At 37.5% G+C, this 15,111-nt stretch overlaps 2 protein-coding genes across 2 annotated transcripts; one reads left to right on the plus strand and one right to left on the minus strand.

Annotated features, from left to right (window-relative positions):
• The first annotated feature begins 953 nt into the window (after window positions 1–953).
• On the plus strand, window positions 954–9,897 carry LOC140764636 (uncharacterized). The gene is made up of 11 exons (XM_073103305.1): window positions 954–1,082; window positions 1,669–3,091; window positions 3,240–3,377; window positions 6,290–6,325; window positions 6,500–6,571; window positions 7,650–7,691; window positions 7,838–7,927; window positions 8,022–8,132; window positions 8,234–8,326; window positions 8,486–8,565; window positions 8,638–9,897. Exons 2-11 carry the CDS (start codon window positions 1,757–1,759, stop codon window positions 9,410–9,412), a joined length of 2,772 nt encoding a protein of 923 aa, XP_072959406.1. The 5' UTR covers window positions 954–1,082; window positions 1,669–1,756; the 3' UTR covers window positions 9,413–9,897.
• Window positions 9,898–10,120: 223 nt separating this feature from the next.
• LOC140764638 (cyclin-dependent kinase inhibitor 5-like) lies at window positions 10,121–13,252 on the minus strand. The gene is made up of 3 exons (XM_073103309.1): window positions 12,677–13,252; window positions 10,656–10,856; window positions 10,121–10,539 (listed from the first exon to the last, which is right to left on the minus strand). Exons 1-3 carry the CDS (start codon window positions 13,099–13,101, stop codon window positions 10,470–10,472), a joined length of 696 nt encoding a protein of 231 aa, XP_072959410.1. The 5' UTR covers window positions 13,102–13,252; the 3' UTR covers window positions 10,121–10,469.
• Between the last annotated feature and the right edge of the window lie 1,859 nt (window positions 13,253–15,111).

Below are 15,111 nucleotides of genomic sequence, written 5' to 3' on the forward strand. Positions count from 1 at the left end.
GACCTATAGTAAGGTAGATGGTTGCACCTGAATGAAAGCTGCAAAGAGATTTTTTTATTATTATTATTTATGAGTCCGAAGGTTAGATATGAACTGAATAATAGGTAAACCCTTTTTAGATACAGAAATATTTAGGCTTCATTAAGCTTTTAGCTATCTAGTGTAGGCTTCAAACCATATGCGTTGCCAAACAATTGTTCAGAATCAAACGCTGCCGAAACCTGCTCAAAGCTATCGCACTACCAAGCTAATTGCTGAGTTATCAACCGAATCGAATTAAGCCACCAAACCATCAAATAATTTATTCATAATATAATTTTATAGTTGAAGTTGAACTCATAACCATCTTGATCATAGGAAGGTACCTACCAACTTTAATTCTACCGGTAAAAAAATCCCAACGTTACAAGTTTTTTTTTTTTCTAATGATTTAAATCTTACCTAATTTTATTTTTCACAAATTCTTTTTTCTTTTATCAAATAGAACAAAAGTATTTTAGTTCTATTTAGATTAATATTATTATAATTCCAGATTTACTCCTTACTATCTTATTAATTATTATGTAGAAAGTCTTAAATAAAATACCGAGGATAATTTTAGAAATTTAAAAATATTAGTTTAGATAAAATAGAATATTTTTGTTTTATTAAGCTAATATGAGTTTAAATTAACTCGAGAGCTATTTTTAATTATTATTATTTTTTTTAAATGATGTTTTTAGAAAAAGGTAGAGACGAACCATAAAACAACCCTATATTATATAGGGTTTTCTTTGCAAATTTCCCTATAAAAATGTAGGATGTTTTTATCAATTCTCATAAAAAATCTGACGGCCGTGTTATCGGATCCGATCTCAGCAGCTGCGCCCTATGGATCGGATCCGAAACTATATCCGATCGGATTCGGATCTTGCTTGACTTTGATCAATCCCAGCCGCCCATTTCCGATCGAGCCATTCCTCGCTGATACATCACAGTAGACAAGTCCGAAGCCATTCCTGCGTTTCCTCTCGTCGCTGCTTCGTTCGCGAGCAAGAAGCGATTTCGTATCTCATCACTTCGCGCCGTGCGGCGCCGGCGAGGTAACAACTCGGATTCTTTGTTCTCTTTCTTTCGCGTGGGTGGATTCTCGGATGATTCATTTCTATCTGGGTTTTGGTGTCGGAGATAATAAATCGGTCTTTTTTAGGGTTTCTCAGTAGATTTCTGAGGAAGTAGGGTGTGAAATTTTCGTTAAGGATTGCGAAGGTTTATCTATGTTATGGTGATGGGATTTGGCTGCTTCTGGTTGGGCCTTTTGCACTGATGGGCGTCTGTTCACGCCTTTACTTCGTTAGTGGCATTAGATACTAGAGATAAAGGAGAGGCACACGATTTCTAGTTGTTCTTGGGAAACTTGGATCATCTGCGGCCCATTCTTCTTTTTAATAGAATTCTCAATACTCTTGTCATGATGAGATTACCATTGTTCAGTTACAGTAGGAAAATGTTTATTTGATATCAATTTGGCCTCTAAATTTCTCTTTTTTGTTTTTGTTTTTGTTTCTATGCTTTAAATTTGGATTAAATTAACTACGAGAAAAAGATATTTTATTTTGCTCCATGCGGACTTCCTTGAGGTTTGTTGACATTGAATGGGTTCATTTGCATTTTTGCCTTTCATTGTAGAGTTTTGGAAGGAAATTTTGGCAGCACGACTTGCTTATAATTGGATGATCTTGCAATAGTTAATGTATGGTATTTGCATCTGAGCGAGATGAGTAGGATAAATAGGAGTAAGGGGACAAGTGAGAGAAGTTCCAATGAAGGCACATCGGCTCGTACAAGGCCATTTAGCTTTGAGAAGATTATGTTGCACCGGAAAAAGAAGCTCAATCCTGAAGAAATAAACACTGATCTTAGGGAATCATTTGGAAATGACGGTGATGAAATTCTCTCAGATCATGTAAAGCCTGAAAGGACAGATACGAGCATGAAGGATCTGAAACATATGGGAGCTAAGAGCTCTAAGGAAGGGTTGAAGTCTAAAAAGGAAGATCGCTTGAAGAGTACAATCGGTTCTGAATTTGTGAAAGGAAAATCCAGCAATACTGAGAGAGGTAGAGACAGAGAACGCCTGGACGAAAAGAACAGTCATATCAGGATAAGAAATGATAACAGGTCGGGAGCTGCATATGAGAAACTATCTGAGAGGAAACAGCAAAATGAGACAGCAGTAAAGGATATAAGTGTGGAGAGAGATCAGAAGTCTACAAAGGAGGGAAAAAGAAAGAGCCATGGCCATAATGATGGGAAAATCAGATCAGAGATTGATGGGTCCAGTTCAAAGAAGCATGGCTCTGGAAAAAGTCGAGATCTAGATTATGAAGAAACAAATGATCGGAGGAAGGTACATTCAAAACCCCACTATGAAGAGCTAAGGTCAAAAAGAAGAAGATCTAGGAGCCGAGAATATGATCGAGAAAGAGATAGAAGGTCTGTATCATCGTCACCAAAGGCACACAAGCGCCCCTACCATGGGAAGGATTACGCTGAGTCACCGTTTGAATCATTTAGAGAAAAATCAAGGCGGAGATATTCTGAAGTTGACAGGAATAGATCTTCTGGGAATGGTGGGTATGCTAGTGGGCATCACCGGAAACATGATAGTAGACTTGGTGGCTACTCTCCAAGGAAAAGGAAAACTGAAGCAGCTGTTAGGACACCATCTCCAACAGTTCGTTCCCCCGAAAGGAAAACATCCACATGGGATCAGCCTCCGGCGGGATCAAGCAATCCCGGAGTAGGATCCAAAATTGCCAATTTCCAGCCACCTTCAATTAAGATACATGAGATACCGTCTTCTATTTCAGTCACACCAGTCACAGTAAAACCACAGTCTGCACCTTCGCTTGAGACTGTGTTAACAGCAAAGAGTGCATCTATAGATTCAGTACAGCTAACACAGGCAACCCGCCCACTGAGGAGACTTTACATAGAAAATGTGCCAGTATCTGCCTCTGATAAAACAGTGATCGACTGCCTTAATGATTTCTTGTTGTCATCTGGTGTTAATCATATCCAAGGAACTAAACCATGCATCAGCTGTATTGTAAGTTGGCTACTCAATCTCTCTCTCTCTCTCTCTCTCTCTCTCTCACATTCTTTTTTTGTTTTTTGCTTTTGCTTTTTCTGAAATTGTTACAAAGTCCATCATGTCTAATAATCTCCTTCTCGTCATCTGAATCTATTTATTGCAGATAAACAAAGAGAAGTATCAAGCGCTTGTTGAATTTCTTACACCAGAGGATGCTACAGCAGCTCTTTCTTTCGATGGGAGATTCCTTTCTGGATCAATTTTGAAAATTAGACGCCCTAAAGATTATATTGAAACAGCCGTAAGATTTCTAATCACTCATTTTGTTTCTTTCCTCTTTGTTACTCTGCATTTAATGTTATTTGTTGTTTTCTTGTTAGAAGTTTTAATTTGGTTTTTATTTTAACTATTTCAAAGTTTTTCTTTTACTTTTGGTGCCAAATTTCACTTCTTAACTGTTCTTTGGTTTAAATAGGTTCCTTTTAAACAAATTGTGGAATGTTTTGATAGATTTTTCCTTTTTCTGTTTCTTTCCATTTTGTTCTCTGCACGAACTCTTAAAGGTTTGGAATCATGTCTAGGTACAGCTAGCATACTGGATCCATTAATTACATTATTCTTCAGCCAAATGGGGCCTTAGTCTTGGGCCTATGTTGGTGACCTTTTGGTTTTGCAAATTTTCCTCTTTTTTACTTGATTGTGAAGTTACTACTAAGATATTCTTAGTCAATTGCTTGATATATATTTGGATTATAATAAAAAAAATATGGTCCAGGTATAAAGATTCTGTTTTGGTTTATTTTTCATTGTTGTGCTATGTGAAATGGGAATAAAAAACATTAAAAGTAATGTATCATTTATTTGATAAGGGTAGAGCATAGAGATCTAGTTGTGCTTATATACTACCCCTTTCTAGTCTGTAGAAATATACTTATCCTAATGCTGGTCTATGTAAACATTAGCACAAGCTCCTACATCTAATGCTCTCTCTTGGCAAATATGACCATAGTACTTTGGACTTTGCATCACACCCAATGCATGAAAGTGAATGAAGATTCATTCAAGTTGCTGTTGACACATGAAGCACAACTGCTGCTGCCTCAATATGACAAATTTTTGACTACCTACTTGTGATATCTAATTTTATGTTGTCATAACTGTGCATTAACGTCTCTGACTTATTGATTTAGAAAATATGCACTGAGTGTAATATGATACCAATTTTCTTCGTGGAGAATGTGAAGCATGTGTATAGTTCTCCAAATATGTATAGAACCATAACAAGTACATTTTGTAGACATTTTCGGTGGATACAGTATGCATTGTTATCTTTCTTATTCTCATTTTTCCTTGAAGAGTATGCTACATTACCACTTTATATGTCTGTAATGTAATGTCTATAGTGATAAAAAATTGAGAATAGGCCTTAATTTTTATCATGCTCAGAAGTTCATTCTCATACTTTTAACATGTGCAAGTTGAAAAGATATGATGCAATAATTTCTCATTCGCCATTTTATGTTAATTTACTATAGTGATAACTTACCATTATTTTAGATATATGATTTAAAACTTGTCATGCTAGAGTTCATCTTCTTAAATGACATTGTTTTTTCTTTCATGGAACTCTTGTACTTTTTAGTCATTGGAAAATTTCCTAACAGTTTTGGTTCTGCAAGACATGATATGTTTGTATATTAGATGAAATCATATCTGATGGTCATGTTGGAATCTTTCAACTAGGGTATTTTAATTTGGTGTGTCATAATCCGCATTCAGGATTGTGACAGAGGGAGGACATTATAGAGCAGACTTCCAGGTGTAGTGGAACATTCATATCATTGCTGCTTATTTCAGAACTGATTTCTGGTGGCTGATTTAGACTCTTGCTAGAGTCCTTCTGGTGACTCATTGTGGTGCTTGCTTTAGTTTCATGGCAAACTTGGCCCTGCTGGAGGCTATATTATTTTAGAGGTTGAGTAAATGTAGAACTGTTGAGGATTTTATTGAGCTATTATTTGCAAAAGTACATTGCAATTCCATTGCATTTTCTTTTGTTATGGTTGGGATATCTAAATTCTCAAATGTTTCTTCTTTTTATTCTTTTCTCACATAACAATCTAGTGTAGGCATGCTCTAGCAGCAATTATCATAAAACTTTCTCAGTGTATTCTTTTGTCTTCATGCACCCATATCATGCAATGGAAGATGCTACAATGCTACACTGCGCCATTATCACATGGCGATGAAGTTTTCCCTTTTAAATTACAGTTCTTTTCTTGTAGCTTTCATGTTTTGCAGTATTTTTCTTTTCTTCTGAATATCAAGATTTTTCTCTTACTGTTATAGTTTTGATATTTGTTGTCAGATTTGTTTTAGAAAGTAAGCATAGTGCATAAAACATTTATGCCCAAAATCCATTTTGCAGAAATATTATTTAGCAGACATAGATCTACTTTGTAATGAATCTTGAGTTGCCTAAAATATTGAAGGCCCTTCAAATTGTTCTCATTGAGTCATATGAAATTTATGGTAGGAAATAGATCATCCAAGTATCCAAGTCCAACCTTATCTAAGAAGCTTTACTAGATCTATTAAACTCAACCGCTCAATCTTATATATAGTAACTTCATGGTTGCTTTTGCTTAAGAATAATTTTGAATGGTGACTTAATATCCACTTTTTCTTCAGAAAATTGATCCCTCATTTTCTTTTTTGCATTTATAAGCATTTTTCTCTTATACAATATATGTCTTAGACTTTCTCTTTGCCGGTGTTTTACTGAGTCCTTTCATTTTATACCTTAGCTTCTTGAAAACTTTAGTTATATTATTATGCTCTTGATGGCACAATCTAATCTTAGTCTAACTATTAGTCCAACTTTTAGACATTGAACATGTTTTTTTGTAATTATCTCTTTGTTTTTCATTTGAAATCTTCACAAAGAGTTCCATCCATAATGCAGTATGACATTCCAAAAGGCGGATAGGCAGACAATTTTGAATGTAACTTCTCTCATAATTTATTAACTTATTTCATAATTGTGGACATGCAGTATGACATTCTTTTTGTTCCACCCATAATGTATTTTAACATTTGATCTGGTAGTCCTTTTATTGTTTGTGTTGACAATAGTGCCCCTAAATTTTTTTCAGCTAGATTTGGTTAGTGATCATGTACCATGTTTTCAGACAATATTTTATTTTTGTGCAGACGGCAACTCCAGTGAAGCCGGTGGAAGAGGTTAAAGTAAGTACTGATGACATCTGGATTTGTCACTTGTTACCTATCAGCGGATGCATTTCCTGTATAGTTGTTTGTTTCTGTAGTCTAACATTTTGTTTCCTTGTTTCTTGTACTGTCTCCTTGTTGATCTTTATATTTCCTTTACAAGGTTTTCAGACTATTCCTATTTGCTTGCAGACTCCAGTTCCAGAGAAACCGGTAGAAGTGGTTAAAGTGATATCAGATGTTGTGAAGGATTCACCTCGGAAGGTACTCGTTCAGAGTGATGGCCATTTGTCTTAGCTGATTCATCTCATTATACTTTATATAATGGATGCTAGTTGTCTGGATAAATGATACAGTTAGACATTCATATTCCATGATACCATCATCTGCCTTCTAGATCTATGTGATGTGTAAGAGCAATGTCTCATCTTTCCATTTTACCAAGTTTCTTCAATTCTAAAAGACGAGAAATCATTCGTCTGATAAAGTCAAAATGGAAAATGTAACACAGAAAATTGATAACAATGGCGAAATTGATATAGTCTAAGTGTGTGCTATTTAGACTATCATCTGCATGTGGAATAAATGAACAAGTTCACATGTTCTTACCATAATCCAGTGGCTCCTAGCATGAACTTTTCTTGTACTGAAGTTAGTTTAATGAATATTAAGGTAGTATGTTGTATCTACCATTAAATGTTAGGAAATATGAACTAACACATGCTAGTTTAACTATCATCCACCTTTTAAAGAACAAGATGTGATCTGCATGTGTATAAGCTAGATTATAATGAGTTTGTTACTATTTGAGACGTGGTTCTTCAATTTAGGAGGGTGAACAGCACGTTCGCTTCATCCTTCAGATAAATTCTAGCTATTCCCCAATTACCATGTAGTGGCAGTGGATTTTCACCAGCAAGTCTTAAAATTCCTATTATATCTCATTATGTGTTTCCTGTATCTTTTTAACTATAAAATTAGTTCTAATACTAAAATTATGAGGATGCTCTCCATTCTATTAAATGTGCAGGAGTTTCTTAGTTCAATCATGTATCATAAGGGTTGAAAAATGCCAGATTTATATATTGTCATTTTTAATTACGTCTCCGTTTTAGAAGTCTCTTACACTCATAGCCATTTCAAAATTTTGCCTTAGCATTTTGTGGAAGTTCTACTGTCCTTATTCTTGACGGGAGAACAAAATTTATTGAGCCCAGAACCTTAAAAAGAAAACTGCTTTAAGTTTGATGTATCATTTGGCATTGCTTGTTTAGTTATATCTTTTTGGGTATTTAATCTTTTAGCTGTGATATTACATAGCTTGTTTTACTTATTGTTGCAGATTTTCATTGGCGGAATCTCTGGAGCTCTTTCATCTCAGATGGTAAATTGCAATGTGATCATTATATATGAATATTGTCCTTTTGACCATACTTGTTATGAGCAATGAACATTGGATTTAACTGTTGTAATAAATAAAATTTACTCATGACCTCCCATCTACTTACAATTGTCTCTTGTTTTCTTTAGCTCATGGAAATTATTAGTGCATTTGGGCCTTTGGCTGCGTACCGCTTTGTGTATAATGAAGAGCTTAATGGGCCATGTGCATATTTGGAGGTATAGTGTGCCAAAATCTTCTCGAATATGAAGTTCTTTTGTTTCTTCTTTCATGTATTACATTTTAGCTGACCAATGGTTGCTTGGATATCAGTATGTAGACAGCTCCATTACTTTAAAGGCGTGTGCTGGACTGAATGGGATGAAGCTGGGTGGACATGTCTTAACAGCACTTCAGGCTCTTCCTGATTGTTCTGAAGAGGAGGTATCTCTAGTTTTGGGCTCGTTGTATCATTTGCATTCTTGCAGATCCTCGTTCAAGTTTGATCTTACTTACATGATCCATTAGTGAACTTGTTTTCTCAGGGAAATTCTGAAGGTCCTCCATTTTATGGTATTCCTCTGCATGCTAAACCCCTTCTTGCTGATGCTACAAAGGTCCTGCAGCTAAAAAATGTGGTACATTCTATTCATAAGTCAATTTAATGTTAAAAATAAATTTTCTCTCTTTTAGCATGCAAAACATGACACAACTTACCTTAAAGTTATTGTTGACTCTCATATATCCCTCCCTACCTTTCGAAACTTTAACCATATCATATCTTCCTTTCTGTTTAGTTTGATCAAGATGAACTTTTGCTGTTATCCGTACCAGAACTGGAGGAAACATTGGAAGATATTCGTCTAGAGTGTGCGAGGTGCGTAATGTTCATTTGATTCTTCTTAAACTTATCTAAGTCATTTTATCACATTTTTTAATATGACTACAGATTTGGAATTGTGAAGTCTGTGAATGTTGTAAGGCAGACTTGTAGCTCTAGAACTGCCACTGATGCTGCTCAAACAGATCCAAATGGTGGATCGGCCGGCACTGAGTCCAGAACAGAAATTGGTAGTCTGAAGAAAAGTGGAGATGCACCAAACAAGAATGGAGCTGAAGAACACCAAGCTATTGGGGGTGTTCCTGAAGACAAAAGAACTGATAATACTGTGGTGCTGGTAGAGAATCTTGAGAGGAAAGAACCTGCAGACTCTTTTCCATCGGATGGGAATGCCGTGTGGGAGCCCTTGTTGCCTGATGGGTCTTCTGGGGATCAACAAAATGACAGTGTATATGTTGAAGAAAAGATAACTGGTTCTGCGAATGGCATAGTGTCTAGAAAAGCAGATTGCTGTACAATACAAGTGGCTGACTTAGAACATGCTGCATTGGGTAAAGCAGAGGTAGAGAAAGCAGATGGCTCCATGCCTTTGGAAATTTCTAGCTTTGACGTTCCCCGAGAAAATGAATTAGAGGAAAGCAGAAATGGTGGGAACAAATATGTTGATGACACCAAAGGCACTGTAGTAGCAGTTAAGACTGAAGTTGATTCTTCAGGTCATGATCTTGATGCTCTTTTACCTGGTTCTGTACTTGTGGAATTCACGAGAGAAGAGGCAGCATGCATGGCCGCACACTCTTTGCATGGACGGCTTTATGGGCAGCAGGTTGTGATGGCTGGCTATGCCCTGCATGATCTTTATCTTGCGCGATTTGGAAGATGAACATCAATATGTTGGCATCTTGAGACTTGCCAAGCCTTTATGTGATCTTGTGAGACTTTGTGGGGGTTTTAGTCCCTTTAAGCAAAAGAATACAGCACATAGGTTGGATTTAGATATACCTCCAGTTGGAATGGACGAGACGAGAGTTTCCCTCCAGTCAGGCATCTCACACCATTGCATATTGCGTACACCAGTCTATCAAATGATTTGAGAATTTGGGGAGGAGTCATGATTATTGTATGGTTCTGTACACTTAACAACGGTCCACTACATCGCTTAACTTGCTCCTATCTTGCCTGTATTTTTGAATTCCTCATTGATCTTTCCCCGACCTGGCAAATATAACATCGTCTTTCTATTCTCAATCTGTACAAGAATCTGGAATTTCTGGGTCGATCTGAAGTGTCCTGTAACATGAAATTGTATTGAATTAGGCTCGATAGGCTTGGATCTGCAAGAATTTTGACTATTGTTTTGATCAGATCTATGAAGGCATCCAGCATTTTTTGATGCCCATAATTTGCCAGTATTTCTTGTATCCTGGGCTTATGGTTTACTGGTGATGCCCCCAGTTGAAAAGAATTGCATGCCATTATTAGCCTTAACGCCCGGGGCATAGAAAAGTTTGAACAACTAACGTAAAATTTAACATTTTTGTACATCCATCAGCAGCAGTACCAGGCAAAATTCCTAATCAGACGCACAGTGTCACCTTAATACAAGAGACTACCTTGATTTATATCAATTACATTATTTCGTCAAGGAAAACAAAAGAGATGATTGACCCCATAAAAGAACCTCCAGAATAATATGTAAAAAGAGTTACAGTTGATCTGGAGTGAAGAAGGTTGTCTTTTCCCAAGTGTAATCCATCAGCTATATCTTACAAACCATTAGACTGCAGACACTTTGGGACCCTTAGATTTTTAAGGCAGCAGAGGAAGAAGGGGCGGCTATCACCACCACCTCCCTTGCACCTCGACCCTCTGAAAATCCTAGGAAGAGATCATCGATGAACTAGCAAGAAAAGGAAACTGTGCCGCAGCGAAGAACACATTTAAGAGTCCAGTTTCACCCACTCATACTGACCGGGGAGCGGCAGCTCATTCACAGGGTCAAAGTTGTACCTACAAGATAATATCCATACAACCAACAGATATATAAGTTACTACATATTAAGCCATGGCTAATCCAGATCAGTTGAAAATTAACACATTAAAGAAAGGGTAGCAGAACTACATACTTTGCCATAAATGTTCTTTGTTGGAGTTGTTCAGCAGCAGCAAAAAACTCTTCCATCTCAAGTGTAGTAGGGATGTTTCTATGGGTTGAATTCTGCGTACTGCGGTTGGTGGCTGTTGATTTGGTTCTGGTTGTAGAGCAAGGTGTGCTTATTGTATCTGAATCCCTTATCAGACTGCAAGGAGTGGTCTCCCTGACATTCCTACAAACAAATGCACATAAGACCTCCTTAGTCATGTCTGCATAGCTATTCTCATGGAAAAATGTACAGCATCTACATGACTCTATAAAAGTAATTTCAAATAATACAATTAAAGCATACCAAAAGAATGCCCTGAAAGCCCCAACATTTTCTTCTGAGCAAAAGATGGACAGCTCAAGAGTTCTAAAACTAAAGTTATTGCTTATTCATATGGAATAGCTTTTATAGACAACCATGTCATCACAGACACTTACATTTCAATAAGCATCAGATTAGAATAAAGCTTCTATCCTTTATCACAGACAACAACAACCTATAGTTAAGACTTCTTTTCCCCTTCAACATGCAGCAGCAAAAACAAAGCCAACAAAAACAGTACAACTACCAGTCAGACAATTCTGAGCTGAAAGGGTAAGGAAGAACTCCAGGAATTCAATGGCATGAGACAGCACTAATATGGGCCCAATCTACTGCTTAGAGGTAAAAAAAGTGGCAACCCTTTGAACATGGATAGCTTGAGGACCACATTACAAATCACTTATGGACAAGATAAGTTGTTGACGCCATTACACCACCTCAAAAGGGTAAAGTTCCAAAAGCAGAACATAACCAAATTATTGAACCATGTGCATGACTCCACTATCACTATCGATTTGGATAATGAATTGAGGTCTCAATAATTGGTGATCTAGGATTCCGGGATTTCCTTTCTTCTTTTCTCAACTGACTCTTTTGTGACACTTGTCAAGGGCCAAGATACACTGAGAGAGCCCACAGAGGAATCAATTAGAACATTGCCCCAGGATGACTTCACTTGTGAAAAAGAATTAACTTCTTCAAAGATAGGACCACAGTGAAGTACTTTGGGACAATGCATTGAAAGCTTTCAGCTTTACCATTCTAAAAACTGTAGCTGAAATGCCCATCTCACCAGGGGAGAGACACATGGTCAAAGAAAAAGAGATCTCTTTAATTAATCAAGTAGCCAAGGCCCACATAAAGTATAGCCTCTGCAGGGGATATCAATAGAGCTTTCAACTAGAAGCACATTAACATCACAAGAAAAGAAACATCAAACTTTTCATTACAGCAGCCAGAGTATGTTGATGAACTTTACCAGTAAGTTAAATGTGGAATCTCTAGAAGACTATTGGCATTCGGAAAGCATTCTAACAAATAGATGATGAGCATTCAGTCCAGAGAATTATCCCTCTCCAATCAAAGCAAAATGCACACACACACTTGTATACTTCAAGGACAATTTAGGAACAAAAGAGGAAGTAAAGGTAAAGAACAAATCTTTTCTAAAGAGTAAAATTTTCCAACTAAAAGAAGCTTTCAGTGGGAGCGTTAAATGGTATGTCGAAGGTTTCAGGGACAACAAAAGCTGCAAAGCCGGTGAAGAAAAGATACACGAGAGAGGAAAGGAGAGCAAAAAGAAAAGATCTTTACAAAAAGAGAGCAATTTCTAGGACACCGCCAAGGAAATCCAAAATAAACAAGAGAGGAAGGAGAGCGAAAAGAAGAGATCTTTACAGAAAAACAAAGCCATTTCTAAGACACCGCCAAGAAAATCCCAATGATTTCATTCCCTTAGCTCCAAACCGCTAATTATTCATTTTTAAGCACCGAACCTTAGAAGAAGCCTAATCCCAAACAAAGATTACCCAAGAAAGGAAGTCCTACGAACTTAAAACAAGAAGAACGGGGAAATCTACTTTGATTTTTCTGAAAGAAAAAACAAGAGCACAGTAAAAACCCCTAAGAAAAAACTGCCTTTCTTAAATTTTTTTACCCAAGAATAGTGGCCAAAATCTCACCTTTCTCCCGCTTCTATCTCTAAAACATTCTCCCCGAACGACACTTCTATTTCCGGACACTCCTCCAACTCCGTCGCCGGATTCGAGCAACCCCTCACAGAGCCAGAACTCGCGGTTCTCGACCTCGAGCTCGCTTTTGGCGAAGTGGGCCTCGCTCCGCTGCTCTCCTTGCACGCCTCCTTGGCCTTGACAGCCGGAGGCGGCGGCTTCTCGAGGCGGCGGCTACGCAGCTCAAGGTAGGCGAGAGAGGATTCCGGAGAAGCGGGAGAAGAAGAAGAAGAAGAAGAAGAAGAAGAAGAAGGATTCTGGAGTCGCTGGAGGGCTAGCGTTCGAGCTCGAGTGCGGACGCCGAGGGTTGTTTGATGCGAAATTTCCATGACGGCTACCTCGCCGGACAGCTTGGCCTTGCGCATGTACCTGCCCATGGGAAGATATGAGCGCGGTGGGTTGGCAAAGGAGGGAATTTGAAGGGGACCCAAGTGCTGAAAGCAGTGATCGAAAGGGAAAACGAGAGAGAAGGGGTTTGTTCTCTATTTGCATACAGAAGGTAAAGCGTAATCAGGAGAGAGAGAGAGAGACAGAGAGATTGGATAAAAAAAAAGTGCGCGAGAATATCGAAGGCTTTCTTTGTTTCATTATTTTTTTTCCTTTTTTGCGTTATACTCCTTAAAGAATACTTATTTACGTATAGTACCTTTTTTAGTATCCAAAAACTTATAATAAATATGAGAAAAATCTAACATATAAAGTTTCTAGATACACTTGTAGTAAATAAAAATATGTACAATCTTTCAGTGCATCATTAGATCACTGGCACATAAGAGAGATGTGACTTGACCTCCAAGTCATTGGATACTCTTCCATAATGGACAAGTGGAAAGATATCTTGGGTCTCTTCTGCCACCTCCTCTCTCCCCCTCTCTCTCTCTAACAAGGGTTTAAATTTCTCTTGCCAAGGATGAGTGGTGGTGAGTGTGGTAGCCTGGCATCCACTAGTGCATTATTATCACAAATAAAGCTCTTAAATTTTGATAATATATTCAATAAATATTTTTTATATTTATATTTAACTAATAATATTTCAGAAAATTTTATTCCATCCTCTTTAATTTTATATTTAATAATATATGGAAAAAAATAATAGAAAGTATATTATTATTTTAATAGAAAAAAACTTAACTTGATTTTACCACTGGTCACATTTATTAATTGATTAATTGGTCTTAAAGAGTGGCATTCAATGGGATGAGAAATCTTTTATTGAATTTGTCATCAAACTCTGTAACATGGGTACTGAGATGTGCTATAAACCTCATTGAATGGAAATAAAATTTATAATGAGCTTTGTTGGACAAAAGCAGTGGCAGTTGTTGTTGCCCTCACTGGATCACTCACTGCATCCATCCATGGAAGTTTTTATGGCCTCACTGTTTGTTTTCTTGCCTGCTGCTGAGTGAGAGTGCTGAGAGGCTCCAAGTACAGGTGATCTTGCCCCATTATTGGCATTACCCATGCTGCTTGTCTCTCAGCTTTACTCACAAATGGGACCTCTTTGGACACTTATCAGGAGGAGGACTTCAAGCAATGCCCAATAGTATATTTACACCTAAAACCCTAAATTATTTCTTGGTAATTCAATAGCTTGCACTGCCATGATAATTGGAGGGCCTATACACCACCTTACAGTAAAGTAAAGTGGTCAGATGAAATCACTCAAATTTTCTCCTTTTATTTTATTTAAAAAGTATGGGAAAAAAGAAATTTAGCTAACGAACATAATGAAACCGAGTTATCTTATGAAATAAAGAATTATTTTTGGATAATGTTTCCTATGTCGTCGTAATTAATGGAGTTGGATTGGAATTAAGAAGGAGAATAGTTTTGCATTCATTGGGTGGGGTTGGGGAATGATGCATGGATTCAAGAAGAACACCCAAAAGAGACACCGTTCAAACATTTCCCGCCAAACAATTCTCCGCCGAAACAACGACCGGCGTCCCAAATTTCCCGCGCGTTCCTCCGCACGTGCCCCCCGGCCTCCGCCTTTCCCGCCAAAATGGGAACCGAGAAGGTGGACCCCAGTCAAATACGCGACGCGATAATAATAATAATAATAATAATCACTTATTAATTATTATTATGATGTCGGCGCGAATTTTGACGCAATCTCCTCTATTTACGCGCCCGACCCCACCACTCCCCCGTACGTGCGGTGGCAGCTCCACTGGCCGGAGCAGGAACTTGCTACAGTACCCTTAGTCGGCAGCAATTGATTGGCTGCCAAATTGGCTAAACTTCATGTTAAAACCACTATATTTAGGGTTAATCACACTTTAACTCCCTAAACTACTATTTTCATACTGCACCTTCTATATATATATATATATATTATTATTTTTCATGGAACCTTAAAAAAAGGATTCTTAGTTTACTTT

The sequence above is a fragment of the Typha angustifolia genome, chromosome 8, assembly GCF_048772165.1.
Source record: "Typha angustifolia cultivar Huaian chromosome 8, ASM4877216v1, whole genome shotgun sequence".
NCBI lineage: Eukaryota > Viridiplantae > Streptophyta > Magnoliopsida > Poales > Typhaceae > Typha > Typha angustifolia.